The sequence below is a fragment of the Tupaia chinensis genome, unplaced genomic scaffold, assembly GCF_000334495.1.
Source record: "Tupaia chinensis unplaced genomic scaffold, TupChi_1.0 Scaffold000031_1, whole genome shotgun sequence".
NCBI classification, from domain to species: Eukaryota; Metazoa; Chordata; class Mammalia; order Scandentia; family Tupaiidae; genus Tupaia; species Tupaia belangeri.
In genome coordinates, this window is record NW_006159461.1 from 3,259,344 (window position 1) to 3,276,039 (window position 16,696).

General features: G+C 43.8%; 1 protein-coding gene across 1 annotated transcript in view; it reads right to left on the reverse strand.

Moving 5' to 3' along the window:
* Positions 1–16,696, reverse strand: part of SNTG1 (syntrophin gamma 1) — a 411,039-nt gene that overhangs the window by 393,271 nt on the left and 1,072 nt on the right. Inside the window, exon 2 of the mRNA XM_006140355.1 lies at positions 6,716–6,850. Within this exon, the coding sequence (XP_006140417.1) occupies positions 6,716–6,850 (135 nt within the window). The remainder of the gene's footprint in view (positions 1–6,715; positions 6,851–16,696) is intronic.

Sequence of the window (16,696 nt, forward strand, 5' to 3'; positions counted from 1 at the left end):
TGTGTATATATATATATACCTGGGCTCTGACCTGACGTCTACCTGTGTGTATATATATATATACCTGGGCTCTGACCTGACGTCTACCTGTGTGTATATATATATATACCTGGGCTCTGACCTGACGTCCCCCTGTGTGTATATATATATATTTATTTATTTATCTTTCATCTCCCTGTGTATTTATATATGCAGTTCGTTTTCTGATCTGACATCTGCCTATGTTTGTATGTGTGTGGCTTTCTTTACATATGTGTGTGTATATGTATAGATATATATTTATATAAGTATATAGTGAATGAGACAGGACAGATAGTCAGAGAAAGTGAGAATTCACCCCAAGGGGATGGTCACACCAAAATCCTGTCTCCCCTTTCACTTTGCCGGATTTGGATATATACATGCACGTCCAGGATGGTTTTCAAGCCTCCAGTTCCAGGACTGAAACTGTGCAGTTGATCTTGTTGGATCCACACCTTCACTGCACCACCTGCTGGTTCCCATCTATCTTCCTTTGACTACTCCCCTACCTCTCCTAACTTTATCCGACTGAGAATCTCATTATGCTTGCAGTAGTACTCAGATATGTGTTCCTGCTTGCAGACGTTGGAAGATGACCTCTGCCGTAATTCCCCATCCTCTCAAAGCCATAGTTAAGTGACCAGGAAGCGGTCACACCAGACAGCACCCACAGACAATAAACTGCAGCAGCACAGCAAAGACAAGGCCCTGGGACCAGCCAATTTCTACGAGCGTCTGTTTCCCTCCACGGGCCTGAGGGCTTCTCCAGTGGGGCTGTCGAAACAGACGTGGGTGTCCTCGCAGATACTGGGAGTTCTGCCAGAGCCCGTGCTTCTTCTCCTTTGTGGTGGGCTTCCCCAGGGCAGCCCTAGAGGGTGTAGTTTCCTGTGACTGGAGATGCACTTGTAGGTGAGGGGAAAGGCCGTAGAATGGAGACCCAGAAAGAAAAAGAAAGCACACAGGATCATCTAGGTTGATGCAGAAACAGCATCTGACAAATTTCAATCTATTTTCTATTTTCAGGAGAAACTTCAACACCATTTCAACATTGAACAAACTAGAAATAGAAAAAAAAAAAAAAAAAAAGCTCACATAATAAAGCCATATATCGAAACCCCACAGAAATGACATGCTTACTGGCCTAGGACTGAGTTTTCCTGTCAAGGAAAGGAAGCCATCAAGGAAGCAGCTCCCCACTCTGTTCAGCAGACTGTGGGGCCTGGCTGCGAGAGTTAGTGAAGACCAAGCCACGAAAGTGATAAAAGGCATCCAATTCGGAAAGAAGAATAAAATTATCTGCTCACATATGACATGATCTGACGTCCAGTGAACCCTAAATATTCCACAAAATAGCTGTCGGAATAACCAAATTCAGCAAAGTAACAGGATACAAAATCAACATGCAAAAACTTACATTTGCATACACTACCTAATGATCCTAACAATCTACATTTTTTAAACAATATTATCAAAAAGAATAAAAGACTAAGGAATTAACTTGACCAAGAGGGTGTAAGACTTGTAAACAAACAATAAAACATTGCTGAAAGAAGTTAAAGGATCCATAAATGAGTGGAAAGACATCCAGTGTTCCAGGACTGAAAGGCTTGTTGTCGCTAAGATGGTTATACTTTTCTAAGTGCCTTACAGATCCAATGTGATCTATCAAACCCAGTGGTGTTTTTGCAGAATAGAAAAATCCACGCTCAAATTCATATGGAATCTCAAGGAATTCCAGTTAGCCAAAACAATGTTGAAAGAAAACAAAGCTGAATATCGTACATTTTCTGATTTCAAAACTTGCTCCTGGGCCAGCCCCATAGCACAGTAGGTAAGTCCTGTACATAGGGAACCAGATCCCACATGGCCAACTACAGTTCAAATCCCGTGCCAGAAGCTTTGAAAAACAAGTTAAGTATGTGTTGCACATGCCCAGAGTCATGATGGCATGGAGAGAGGGAGGAGAAAGGATTATAGCATAGCCAGCCCCCATCAGGGGTTGCTCTCTCTACCCTTTTCTCTCTCTCTCTTGTACACATGCCCTGTGGCAATTAAAATGATCTTTCTGGGGTAGCAGTCGGCATGGACGTTAAGGCACTGGATTCACCTATGGCTGACCACAGTTTGAGTCCCAGACCCAGTGGCTTGAAAACCATGCTGAGCATGTGTGAGAAAAGACTGTGGTGTAGCCATCCTCCCTGGCAGGGAGTGGTGATTTCTCACTTTCCCTCTCACTCTCTCTGTCCGGTGAGTGCACATTCCCCATGGCAAAAACCTGGAAAAATAAACAAGTAAACAAATGTTGCTATGAAACTAAAATAATAACAGAGAACACTTTAAAAGCAGTGTATTACTAGATGAAAAGACAAATATATGAACAAAAGGAGTAGACTAGAGAGTCCAGAAATATCTTCGCATAGATAGCAAATGATTTTCTCAAGGTATTAGGAAATACAAACGGGATTACAAAAACTGGATATCCAGATGCAAAAGAATGAAGTTGGACCCTTACCTAACACCATATATAGTTCATTTGGAATGGATGGAAGACTTGCAAGTGAGAATGAAAGCTATAACTGCTGGAAGAAAGCACAGGGGACGAGATTCATGACACGAGGGTTGATAGTGAGCACGATACAAAAGACAGGGCCAATGAAAGGAAAAACAGGCAAAGTATATTTCATCAAAATTAAAAGCTTTCACGTATCAAAAGATACTGTCAGTAATGTAAAAAGACAATCCATTAGGTTGAGAGTTTATATTTGCTAATCACATATCTAATTAAGGGCTAATATGTAAAATGCATAAAGAGATCCTGCTACTCAGCACCATAAAAACACCTACTCCAGAAGCAGACAGTGGTGCAGTGGGAAACACAGCACTGTGCATGAGCCGTCCCACACGGAAACACTCCTGTCCGAGCCAGACGGCCCTGGGTGTGCGGGCTGGCACTTGCCCCTCGCGCAGAACTGGCGGAAGGCGGTGGTGTGCTGTGGCACTGGGCCCCTAGCGGGAGCGCTCTCTCTTTCTCTTTCTGTGTCTCTCTCTGTTTATCTCTCTCACTCATGGAAAGTATAAATAAATAAGTTTTATAAAAATTCAAAAATAGATAAAGGATATGAATAGGTATCCTCCAGAAAGACACAGGAAAGGCCAATGAGCACAGACAGTGATGTTCAGTATTGCTGATGGGAAGCCAATGAAAACCACTACACTCATTTAGGTAGCTCTTATCAAACGCACAGAACAAGGCGGGTTAGGCATCAGTCTGGAGAAATTGGAACCCTGTGCGTTGCCGTTGGAATACAACACGGCGCGGCTGCTATGGAAGATAGGATAGTGGTGACCCAAAGCATTACACAAAGAATTATGATTTCATCCAGAGATTCACTTCTGCAAATACACAGGAGAAAAGCTCTTCTTACACACTCATGTTCATGGCAGCATTTTTTATAAAAGCCAAATGATGTAAAGCAAATGTCCACTGTTGGGTGGAGGAATGAACTAAAGGTGGTATATCCATACAATATTATGTGGTCTCCTAAAGGAGTAAAATTCTGGCACATGCTTCAATATAGATGAACCTTAGAGACGTTATGGTCAGTGAAATCAGTCCAACACAAAAGAGGCAATACTGCATGATCCCACCTATCTGAGTTACCCAGAATAATCAATTCCGAGAGATAGAAAGTAGAACAGTGGTTACCAAGGAGTGAGGGGAGGCAGGGTTAGTAGGCACAGAGTTTTAGTATGAAATAGTAAAAGTTCTGAAAATGGATGTGGAGGTGGTTATACAATAATATGAATGTACGCAATGTCACTAAACTGTACACTTAAAAATGGTGAAGATGGGGACCAGCAGGTGGTGTAGTGGTCGAGGCACTGGACTCCCACGTGGCCAATCACAGTTTGAGTCTCGGACCTGAAACGCACGCCAGCCACTTATGCATGTGTGCCCAAAATTCCTAAGGGGAGAACGGAGGAGAAGGGATTTCAGTGTGGTCATCCAACCTGGGGGGGTGAGTTCTCACTTTCAGTCCTTTCATCTCTCTCTGTCTCTCTCGCTAGTATATGTGCAAAAATATCCCCCCCCCCAAAAAATTGCTAAAATGGTAAAGTTTGTGTTATGTGTATTTTACCAAAGAAGAAAAACTCAATTAATTGGCCACCTAAATGTGGGTCTATTTCTAGACGATCAATAATGTTCACTGATTCATAGGCCTATATTTACGACAGCATCATAAATCTTAAAGTCAGTCCTAACAGCAAGAAGTATAAACGCTCCACCATTATTCTCCTCTTTCAAGATCATGTTGGCTTTTATCAGTCCTTTGCATTCCCATGTAAATTTTAGAATCAACTTGTAGATCTAGTCAACACTATTTTTAGGCTTTGACTAGCTTGTATAGTTGGGAAAACATGTAAACATACCCATGTTTAGTCTTCAGTTCATGATCATGTTATGTTTCTCCATTTACTTATTTACTTCTTTTCACTTCCTTCATCACAATTTTAATGATTTTTAGGCTGGGACCTTATATATCACTTGTTAAATGCATCCCTAAGTGTACCATCAACTTTTTGATGTATTGGAAATTGCTTTCTTACTGCAGTCACCTTTTGTGCGTTGCTGTTTCAGAACTATTAGGCTGCTACATTTTTGCATAGAAACATGTAGAAAAATATGCCTTTCCAATGACCTAAGATGATTAACGTAATTAACTTTGGATAGTGTCCTTATTCCCACCAGCCTTGCTAAACTTGAAAGTTATTCTACTTTTTGTATATTTCCTAAGATTTTCTCTGTATGTAATGACAGCATGAGGACAAAAAACCAAAACAAACCAAAACAAACAAAAAAAAAGAACAGGCAGTTGTATGCCTTCCTTTCTAATGGCTGTGATTGCCAAGCTGTTGATAGCCACGTCCCGAGTGGCCATACGAGCTAGAACGTCTAGAACAATGTCAGGTAGAACTGAGGCAGATAACGCTCTTCAGCGTCCCTCAGACTTCGGAATGCTTGAAGCCAGCCCTGGTGGGACAGTCTCTTGACATGTTGACTCTCACGTAAACACTATCATAGTTTGCTGACAGTGCTTCTTTTTCTTTTCTTTTTTTTTAATTACATCTTTTTTTTTAAATTTTAACCATTTTAAAAAATCATTAGTTTACCAGGCCAGTCCATCTATAATATAACTAGAACAACTAACTTCTTCACACAGAGAAAGTACTTCTTATAAATAGGTGTTAAACTTTGCCATGCCTTTCTGCATTGGGCGGCATTGCCCTAGGATAGTTCTCTTTCATTCCGGGCTCTTCCCAGCAGGCTGAGCTTTATTTATAGGCACAATTATCTACAAAAGAGAGATTAGGTCTCCATGTACCAGCTATTTTGAATACAAAATTTAAAATCGATAACATCATTTCAGTGATGATATTCTGGACTTTTTCTCTTGTAATATTTTACGGATCGAAGGTGTGTGCTATTTATTTATCCCAGAGAGTTATATGACTCTTACCATTTCACTAGAAAAAAAAAAAGAAAAAGACCAATCACTATTCTATTATTAACCACAGGGAAGAAAGGGCAACCCAGTGGGAACAGTTTAATCAGCCTTGACATCTAGATCCATGATTCAGGATCATTTAAATGGTCTGTGACAAAAGAATAGTTAACAGTCTGCAAAACGTCCATTATCTTTACTTAGCAAAGGCCTATTGATCTAGGACCTTGTGTGATTCCCAGAGGGTGTTAGTAAGAAGTGATGTGAAAACTCTGGCTCAGCATTATTCACCACCAACCAAACACTCCAAGGTAAGTCTGTGAATAAGGTACAAATTAAATCTTCATGCTAAGTAGCTGCAGATGCCTGGGGAACCCAGGGAGCAGACTGTTTGATACTTCCCATAATTTTCTTCTGAGATCACATATGGCAACACCGTGAGGATGATGTCTTCAATGATATTTTACCAGGAATGATAAACTCGAGAACTTGTCTGTTTTATGATAAAATCTTTTCATTGAATAAAATCTAATCTCACCTATGGATGTCTTCCACAGCTGTGCTGCAGTGTTAGTGAGAACACCAATCAATTTTGCCTGGTAATTTATGGGTCTTTCTGAGACCAGATTAGCAACAGCATAAGATGGCAGGAGGAAAGAGCATGGGGGAGAAGAACTTGCTACAAGATTTGGGTATAATTCCATCTAGGGGGTCCACAGGATCATTCAGGCATAATCCCAGAGGAAAAGCATTTGCAGCTCAGTGACTGTGGCCCAAAGCCTCCTGCTTGGCAGACACTGAGGAATGGCTACACCTGAGAGACGCTGTCCTGGCCCCACCGGGTTCTACTCCCAATAGTTCAAGATGATCAAAACGAAAGCAGGACAGGGGACCCCGCCATGCACCATGTATCGGTCATCTGTGTGAAAAGGTCCCTCCCCTCACATCATGACAGCTACAGGCTGAATGGGACACTGAGCCAGAGATGGCCCTCCATCTGTGCTTATGGGCCCCCGTATGGGACTTACAGCGACATGGCTTACGCAAGGAGGGGAATGAAAATCACAGCAAGAGCACGGACTAGTTTCTGAAGGTAAAAGAAAAGCTATACTAAAAATCCCCTATGAACAAATGTTTTATTAACAGAAGACAAAGAACGAAAAACTTCAACAGAAGAAAGGGCTACTTACACCAGAATAGAAAGGCTCACCAGACACACACAGCACATCCTGCTCCTGGATCATCAGGATATCCTTGGCTAGGTGCAGCCGGACTTTGAAAGGCTCCTGATAACCATCCTGCAGCAAACAAACCCCCGTCTTTGTCTTCGAACAAACAAAACAAACAAAAAAACAGAGAAGAAAATTATACTTAGTTTACAGGTTATCATTTTATGGGCAATTTACAGTAAAACATGATGAATAACATTGAGAACTGATGAAAATACTCTGATGAGTCCAAAATTTAATACTTGCTATTCATGGGGTCTTCAAATAGCTCATGAAAAATGCATATTATGAAAAAACTAGGCATGAGTTATAACATTTTTGCACCAAAATAAACTCATGCTTTAACTTCCATTTTTCTGCAACTTTTTGAAGTTCCCTTGCAGGTGCAGAATAAGCATTTCTAGTAAAGTGGGATCTCTGAGTAGGAGATGCTATGTCAGAAAATCCGCACCGAGATTTGGAGGGTGACAATTGGGGCTTATGTAATGTATTTAAAAAATAATGGCAGTTTTGGGACCAGCAGTTAGCATAATGGCTATGCTGTTGGACTCCCATGTAGTTGACCGTGGTTTGAGTCCCGGACCTGGTGACTTAAAACTCATGCCAGGCACGTGTGCGTGTGTGCACAAGATCCCAAGAGGAGACTGGAGGAGAAGGGTTTGCGGTGTGGCCATCTCCCCTGGGGGGTAATTTCTCACTTTCTATCTCTCTGTCTCTCTCTTTCTGGTGAGTGCACGCGCTCTATAGCAAAAAATAAATAAATAAATAAATAAAACCTCTCCCCAAAAAAATAATGTCAGTTTTGTCCATACTTACAATCTAGATATAAACAACCAATAGCTTCATTGATACACAATTGGCATTCCATGTGATTCAATCCTCTAAAGCGATTTGTGTTTTTCTTATTCAGTGCAGTGCAGCCCTCAGTACAGTCGGTTTTAGAACATTTCCACCACTCCAGAATAAAAACACATCCCCATCTTCCCTTCCCACCACCCCCGGCCCAGCCTGCTCTAACCTCCACTATTTCATCGTTCGTAGTCGCACGCACACACACATGCCTGTGCACACATGTGCATGAGAAACCCATACGCATACTTTGTTCCTATAAAGGAATGGGGGTGAAGAGGTGAAGGGAGCTACTGGAGTTCACATACTTAAAATAGTCCCTAGTTTAGGAAGTTTTGATTTTTAATTCAAAGATTAACTTCATGCGTATTTAGGAATTGTGGAATTAGACGGGGATGATTTCTGAACTCGGACTACAGAACTTCAGACCAGCACCTTGTCGGCAACGAGGACGTCTGTGAGTCTCCTCACTGAAGCACACGGGTGTTACAAGGTCCATCCAGATAAACAGAAATCCCCTCCCGGCAAGCGCGGTTAGCATTTCCCATCTGCCACCGGAGCCAAGGCGATTCCTTGAAGACAGACGTGACCGCTGCCTCTTACCTGACCAGCACATCAGCGGGAACAATGGTGCTTCAGAAACGCCTTCGCTTAATAATTACTGAGCCATTCTCAATTTAATGGACAAATACCTAGGGACGCATGTTTACCCTTACTATTCAAGGAGTGCAATACTCCAGGCAAATCACGTGAGGCTTTCCTTTGGAATATCCATTTCCATGGGGATCGCTAGGAGTGTGTCTCTGGAAGACTGCTCCGTGATGTTCACAGGGCTAGTTCAGGTGCTGCGGCCTCCAGAACTCACTCCTTTTGTAACTGCTTCACCCCTGCGCTGGACACACTGTCTTGCTCTCTACCATGGACAGTCTTTCATTAGTCTGTAATTATTCTGCAAGACTTGTGAGGTCTTTTCAAGAAAAACCAAAGCTGTCCAGGAGCAAGGACGGCATTCTCTGCATCCACACCAGCAGCGTACAGCAGGCACTCCCTAAATCACGCCGACTCTTCTCTCCTGGAGCATAATTCAAGTGGACGTGTCCAGAGGACAAAAATATTTCAGCACAAGCAAATGGTCCTTTCCTTAATACGGGACATCATTCTTCTCTGGTTTCACATGGAGAAGTCTCTCATGCTTACAACGTTGTCTTGGCTGGGGTCAATGAGAGACTCTCTGAGGGGCCTGCGGGAGGGCTATCGAATAACACATTGAAGCCAAGCAATTGAGCCGAGCATCGCGCACCTTTGCGGACCGCGTGGACAGTACATTCCAGGCCAATTTTTCCACAGAAATGTGGAGGAAGAGCTGATCATCATAAATAATGCTGTGTTCCAACTTCAGGGTGAGAGAGGGGCCTTTTCTGGGAAACCCAGCACACATTATGTTTAGACATGTAAAAGATGACACAGGGAGCATCTGAGGGACTCGGACCTCACGGCCACCAGGGTTTTCTCATCGCATTTCTGACACGGCCAAGCTAGCCTTCACACAAGGACTGAAATGTCCCCTCGTCGTCAGACAGCTGTGGGAAAGGCGGAAGGCAGACTTGCGCTCACTGTCGGGTCCTGAGCACTACAGAAACAAAGGCTGAAGCTGCATTGTCTCCGAGGACACCCCGTGCACCGCTTAGCTGCTCGGGGAAGGAGAACAGGCGGACGGAGAACAAGGACAGCCCAGTGAAGGCGATTTCCCGGGGACTAGAGATGTCACAGGGCTTCTCCCACGAAATCCAGACTGGCCCACGAGAAGTGCATTCAAACCTACGGTCATTCATTGTGCAAACGTGGAGCTACATTAGCCAAGAATCAGGCATGCATTAGGTAACAGCCCTAACCCTCAAGTTCTCCTACTTATTGAAAAATACGTCCACCGGTAAGAGTCAGTGTGATATCTGAAATGAGACGACAGGGAGAGGGAATTGCGTCCTGCGAAGGAAGGGGTGCTCAAGGAGGGGCTGAAGGTCGAGAATACCTGCCCTGTGTCCTGAGACAGTGAACTGGAGGAAAAATACTTAGAGGAGGGCCATTGTGATCAAGGAGGAGTGAGTGAAGGCTCAGAACCGTGCTGGCAGCAGGAAGGCAGGACAGACTGGAAGGGCAGCCCTGCTGCAGAGCCTGGAGACCCCAGCCCAGGGAGCCGGGTCGGGAGAGACCAGGTGCCGTGGTCTCAGCTGCACATCCCAGGAGCTGACGGTGATGGAGAAGCTCTGGAGAAATGCGCGGTGAAATCATCTCTCCACATGGGCCCTTCCTTTTTCTTCTTTTTGAATTTTAAAAAAATTATGTATTTACATTCATTCACTGTACATCATTACAGCATACAAAATGAGATTTTCCACCCAGAGTACAGTGTGTATCGGCTCAGTCAAGCACATCCACATACGTGTTATCGTCAATCATTTTCCATTTCTTGTTTCCTGTATGTTTTGCTTTTTTCCCCTCACCCTTGATTCCAGTCCTTTCTAAGTGTAGTTCTATAGCACGACCAGGACGAGAGGGTGGAGAGAGGTAGCCGGGGAGAGCGAGCTGGTCCTGGCGGCTGGAAGAGGGACACCCTCTGGCGCCGTCCTGGGAAGAGCAGGCTGCTGCGATGGGACCCTCTCAGATGTGGCGACATCATTCCTACTGAGGCCGTGTGCAGTGGGTCCAAGAAGCTTAATGAACTTTACCCCGTGTTCGGTGAGTCGCCGTGTTGCCCACAGCAGTCCCTGAGGCTGGGGACATATGGGACTGCAGACTTACTAGGCTCACGGTGCTGGTGGCTAGAAAGGCTGAAGGCTGGGGGCTGCACATCCACCCTCCAGAGCCACATCACAACGTGGCCGACCAAAGCACAGAGGGGCTGGCATGTGCAGAGAGGGAAGGGAGCCCGCCTCCTCAGAGCCCCAGCAGGTGGGACGGTGTGCCTGGTAGACCCTACCTCTTAAAGGGCTACCACCTCCCCAAGTGATTTTCCTGGAACCTCTGGGGGAAGCCACCGTCTGGACACTAGCAGTACCCTAGCTACCGCTGTAACCGTTCTCAGGCACCCAGGCCGCTGGGCTCCTAATCTGCTCTCTGACTTGGCTCACGCTCACAGAGATGACGTAGGGGTGCCTCCCCGTGTTGTGCAGTGGCATGGCCATTGTCACGTTCCCCTGAGAAACAGTACCTGAGTCCCTGAGGCGTCCCTAAAATACGCCAGTGCAGTGGATCCTTGGACAGAAGGTCCAGGTCCACCCACACACAGCTTATGTTCAACACCGAAAGGCATTTTCTCTTCATGATTTTCTTAATAACATTTTCTTTCCACTAGTATATTGTAAGGCTACAGTACATGGGGGGGGGTCTTCAAAAGTGAATGGAAAAACTTATTGTGTAATAAGTTTGTGTAGATTTCAAGATTAGTTTGCACCCAAATCAACTTGCATTTTAAGTCCGTTTTCCCATAAGCTTTTTGAAGTTCCTTCATAAGATGTATGACACATCAGACACATACTAACCAACTCTTTATGTTCTCAGTAAGGCTTCTCATCGACAGTATACCGTTCAGCAGTTACTGTCGGGGGTCACGAGCTGCACGAGGATTTCCAACTGCAGAGGCATGGGCGTCCCTGCCCCTTGTGCAGAGGCAACTGTAATTTGGAAAAGTGCGGCATCGTCTGAACCCAGCTTCCTCTACATAACAAAGCAGTGACTGTGCCATAGAGAGGAGCCCAAACAGCCCCAGCTTTATAGGGGTGCTCTTCCCAGAGCTGTGCTACCTGGGCTGCAGGACCCCCTGACGTGCTGTTGCTCTCGTGCCCCATGGAGGCACAAGTGAGACACAAGCGTGCATGCGGCTGGTGCCGGGGAGCCCACACAGTCCTGGCCCCAAAGAGCCCACAAACCAGTGAAGCCAAATGGTTCAAAAATTTTAAATTGCAAGACCAGCAAATGGCAAAATGGTTAAGTCACTGGACTCCCACGTAGTCAACTGTGGTTTGAGTCCCGGGCCCGGTGGCTTAAACTCACGCTGGGCGCGTGTGCATGCGTGCCCAAGATCCCAAGAGGAGAATGGAGGAGAAGGGATTGCAGCATGGCCATCCCCCCTGGGGGGTGATTTCTCGCTTTCTGTCTCTCTGTCTCTCTCTGTCTTTCTGGCGAGCACATGTGCCCTATAGCAAAAATCTCTCCTAAAAAAAAAATTAAATCACTTAGATAATTATAAGCCCCATGGTTTAGTTTAAACTCACAATACACACTAATCTTTTTTATTATCATCACAATCATTTAGAGTTATTGCATGTAAGTGAAGAAATGTGATATACACAATGAATACATGTATTAAGTAAATTATAACATTATACACAAAGAAACTTAAACTTTTAAAGAAACGATTCATTTAAAAAATGATACAAGTTATAAATGATTTTCCTGTGCTGGGTGGATGATCATACACAGCAGCTGGATTATATGAAATCCACATGGGAGATCACTTGCTTAAAGGAATTATTAAAAGATAATGCTCCTTAATTACTGAGACGTAATTACTGAGATGGCACTCCTTTTTTTTTTTTTGAGAGGTTTTTGCTATAGGGCGCATATGGTCTCCAGAAAGACAGAGACAGAGAGACAGAAAGTGAGAAATCACCTCCCAGGAGGGATAGTCACGCCATAATCCCTTCTCCTCCATTCTCCTCTCGGAATCTTGGGCATGCACACATACGTGCCCGGTGTGAGTTTAAGCCACAGGATCTGGGACTTAAACATAGCCATTACGCCAACTGCTGGTCCCAAGAAGGAACTACTTTTAAAACTCTAATTATTGACTATGTTTCCTGCAATTCAATGAAATGTGATTGTGAATTCGCAGAGATTCATTCTTTGTTATATAAACAAATCTCAAATTTAAAAGTTAAAAATTGGGGAGGGAGACCAGCGGATGCCGTAATAGTTATGTTGCTGTAGTCCCCCTTAGTCAACTGTGGTTTGAGTCCTGGACCAGGTGGCTGAAAACTTATTCTGGGTATGTGTGTGTGCATGCCCAAAATCCCAAGAGGGGAATGAAGGAGAAGGAATTGTGATGTGGATGTCACCTCAGGGGGTGATTTGTTTTCTTTCTGTCCTCTGTCTCTCTGTGTCTCTCTGGCAAGTGCACACGCCCTACAGCAAAAATCTCTCTCAAAACTAAAATATAAACAACAAATTGGTGGGGGGTATTCTGCCTAGTGGTTAAGGAAGCTGGATCCCACATGGTCAACCACAGTTAAAGCACTGGGCTCCAGCAGCTTGAGAGAAGATGGGTGCATGTGCATGCATGCCCGAAGTCCCACCCGGAGAGGGAAGTAGAAAATGACAGTGATTGGACCATGCCTCACTTGTGAGATGTTTTCTCCCTTTCTCTCATTCTCTATCTCTCTCTCTCTTTGCGGAATACACACACCCTCTGACAACCAAAATAATTGCTTTTTAATTGGTTTATCTAAATGTAAACAAGGAGGTACAGTAAAAATACAGTATAAAAGACAAAGAAATGGTACACCCATAGGGCACGTACCTTAAATAGAGCTCATAGAACTAGAAGCTTCTCTGAGCGAGTGAGTGGTGAGTAAGGCAAAGGCTGGGCCATCCCTGTACACTCTGCAGACTTTATAAACTCTGCGCACTCAAGCTACACCGGGTTTATAAAAATATTTTTCTCTCTTCAACAGTTAACTGTCCTTAGCTTAATGCAACATTTTTACTCTATGAACTTTTGAATCTTTTAAGAATGTTGAACTTTTCTTTAAATAATGCCTAGCTTAAAATGCAAATAACACAGCTGCACAACAATATTTTCTTTTTTATATTCTTATTCTATATATTTTTTTATTTTTATTTTTTTTTCTTTTGAAAGATTTTTTTAAAAAACTAAGACACAAATACACATATTTGTCTGGGCCTATGCAGGATCAGATTCCCCAATGTCACGTCCACCTCCTGCCCCATCAGAAAGGTCATGATGAACAAAACTACAGGAGATTAAATAAAGCAAAAGAGAAATGATACAGTCAACGAGGTGTGTGCGCTTGCTGTGAGCATAACGTGGCATGCTATTTTAAGTATTTTGTTCTGGGACCACCAGACGGCACAGCAATTACATCACTGGACTCCCACATGGTCAGCTGCAGTTCGAGCCCTGGAAAGAGGTTTCAAACTCACACCAGGTGTATATGCATGCATGCCTAAAACCCTGAGAGCAGAATGGAGGAGAAGGGATCGCAGTATGGCCATCCTCCCGGGGAGTGATTTCTCACTCTCTGTTTCTCTGTCTCTGTTTCTCTGATGAGTGCACACACCTTAGAGCAAAAAAGCACTCTAAAAATAAGTAAATAAATATTTTTTTCTATGAGTGAAAGGAATACAGTCAAAAATAATTCCGTGTATGCTATCGTAAATACATACACCAGTGACCGTGTTTTCTTCTCCAGCGGTGTGGACTATCCACATCTGTAGGTGCTGTACTGTCCTGCTGGCAGTGCAGTGAGTTCATTTTCACCCACACCACCACAGACACATGGGCAATGCCTTGCACCGTGCCGCCACGGTGGCTAGCTCACTAGGTGACGGCAACGTGTCGGCCACACTCTCATCTTCTGAGACTGCTGTCCTGCACGGGGTCTGCCACTGCCCAAAATGTAGCTATGCCACAGACGACCGTGTAACTTCCTCCTCGTATTGTGATCTGCAGAGGATTTTAATGGTATGCAGTACTGGGATGGGCAGGTGGCATAGTGGTCAGGCACTAGACTCCAATGTGACCAGCTGCAGTTCAAGTCCCAGACCTGACGGCTTACTCTCTCACTTCCCCTCTCACTCCCTGCCTCTCTCTGCTGAGTGCACATGCCCCACAGCAACTTTTAAAACAAGAAAAAGAAATAAAATTAAGTAAATAATTCTTTTAAAAGTATCTCCATTTTGGGACCAGCAGTTAGCGTAATGGCTATGTTGCTGGACTCCCACGTAGTCGACCGCGGTTCGTGTCCCAGACCTGGTGGCTTAAAACTCATGCCGGGTGCATGTGTGTATGTGCCCAAGATCCCGAGAGGAGAATGGAGAAGGGATTGCGGCGTGACCATCCCCCCTGGGGGGTGATTTCTCGCTTTCTGTCTCTATGTCTCTCTGGCGAGCGCACGCACCCTATAGCAAAAACCTCTCCAAAAAAATAAAGAAATAAAAATAAAACTTAAAAAAAAAAGTATGTCCATTTTTATTACCAGGACCATTAATTTTCAGAACCTCGTATAGGAGTTTACCCATAATAGCTTTATTGGAACACCTGTTGCTTAGATCACAGCTCCAGGTCATATTTCATTATCTGAAGGGCTAAGTTAACTTACATGTGTGTATGAAGTAGCTAGGGATCAATAAATCTAGTATGAAATGTATGTTATTGGGAAGTAAGTATTTCATAGTCAACACAAAGATGTGGATCACATTTTAAAGAACGTAAATTTGAGCAGAAATATTAGGAGAAGCCAGACTGAAGAAAGCAAGTTGATTTATTTGGACACAGACATTTATTTTGATGACACTGTTTTTTCCTTTTTTAGTTTTTTTTGTTTGTTTGTTTGTTTTCTGCAGGGTGCGTGCATTCACTGGAGAGAGACAGATACAGCGAAACTAAAAACTCACTCTCGAGAGGAGATGGCTACCCTAGATCCCTTCTCCTCTCAGGATTTTTGACATGTGCATGCACACACATGCCCAGAGTAATTTTCAAGTCACTGGGGCCGGGACTTGAACCATAGCCAGCCATGTGGGTGTTCGGCTCCTTCACCACTAAGCCACCTGCTGCCCCGTTGATGACACTTTTTAACACGGAGATAACAGTCACCACATGTGGATGGATATATATCCACATCTTCCTTACAGACTGCATTTTGTATGTGTGCCAGTTGTGTTTCCTGAAAGTCTTTACCTTTATTTTTGCTTTTTGCTAAACTTTTTAATCCCAGTTCCTTAAAGAAATTGCAACATTTTCTTTTTAAGCAGAAATTTCATTTTTAAAAGGATTATTTAAACATATTTATTATTATTGTATCCCAGTTTGATTAGAGAGAAACAGAGAGAGAGAGAGGGAACGTGAGCAAGCCATCAGGATCGGGACTCGAACCATGGTCAGCCATGTGGGTGTCCAGCGCCTTTAACCATCATGCCACCTGCTGGCCCCAGCAGAAGTTTTTAAAATAATAAATAAATTTTCTTTTAAAAAGACTCTATATTAGATATTTAAAGTGCTTACCAATTGAAACTATCTGGACATGCTCCTGTTCCTTCACAAAGAAAAGCCCTCCCTGTCTCCAATTTGCTATGGTCGCTGTCTACCTGTGCTGTCTGAAAGACTTTGGTCATAGTCACCGTCTAACTGTGCTGTCTGAAAGACATGCCTCTAAGGTTTTCTTTAGTCCCAAGAAAGAAAAGCAGTTCAGAGTGGTCTATGGGACGGGAGGGCTATTTGCGTTTTAAAGGCCTGAGTAAAGCCTGAGGCCAAGACTTCTGGTTAAGCCCAGCCCATCAAGGTTATTGCACCAAGCCTGTTTTGGCTCACAGTGAACAGCCGGGGATGCTGCAGGAGGAGTATCAATTTACCAGGAGGCCCAGGCTCTCCTCATCGCTGTTCTCCCTTTCTTTCTAAGACCAAAAGGCTTTCTTCCCTGGGGGCCAAGGTCACGCACTGCCGACTGCATGCTCCCGAGGCCTCTCACACCCGTGACATGGTGATGTGATGACAGTTCTATGGAGAAGCTACATCTCTGTATATTAATACTTAAGTGATAGGGAAATATGTAAAGAACATTGGGATCATCGAATCCTAGGACTTTAGTGCTGAGAGAAAACATAGTGTCTTCAGATTTATAATGATTTATGTGAAAAAAAATCCCTTCCAACACTTTCATTCCCTGAAATTATATAGTGCAGTTGGTAGGTAGTAATTCAATGATATTAAATATTCTCATTTCTTAAAAAAGTTAAAATCTGAAGTTTCCCTGGGCACAGTTTAGCTTTCTAAACTAGCTTTGCAGAAGGGAAAGA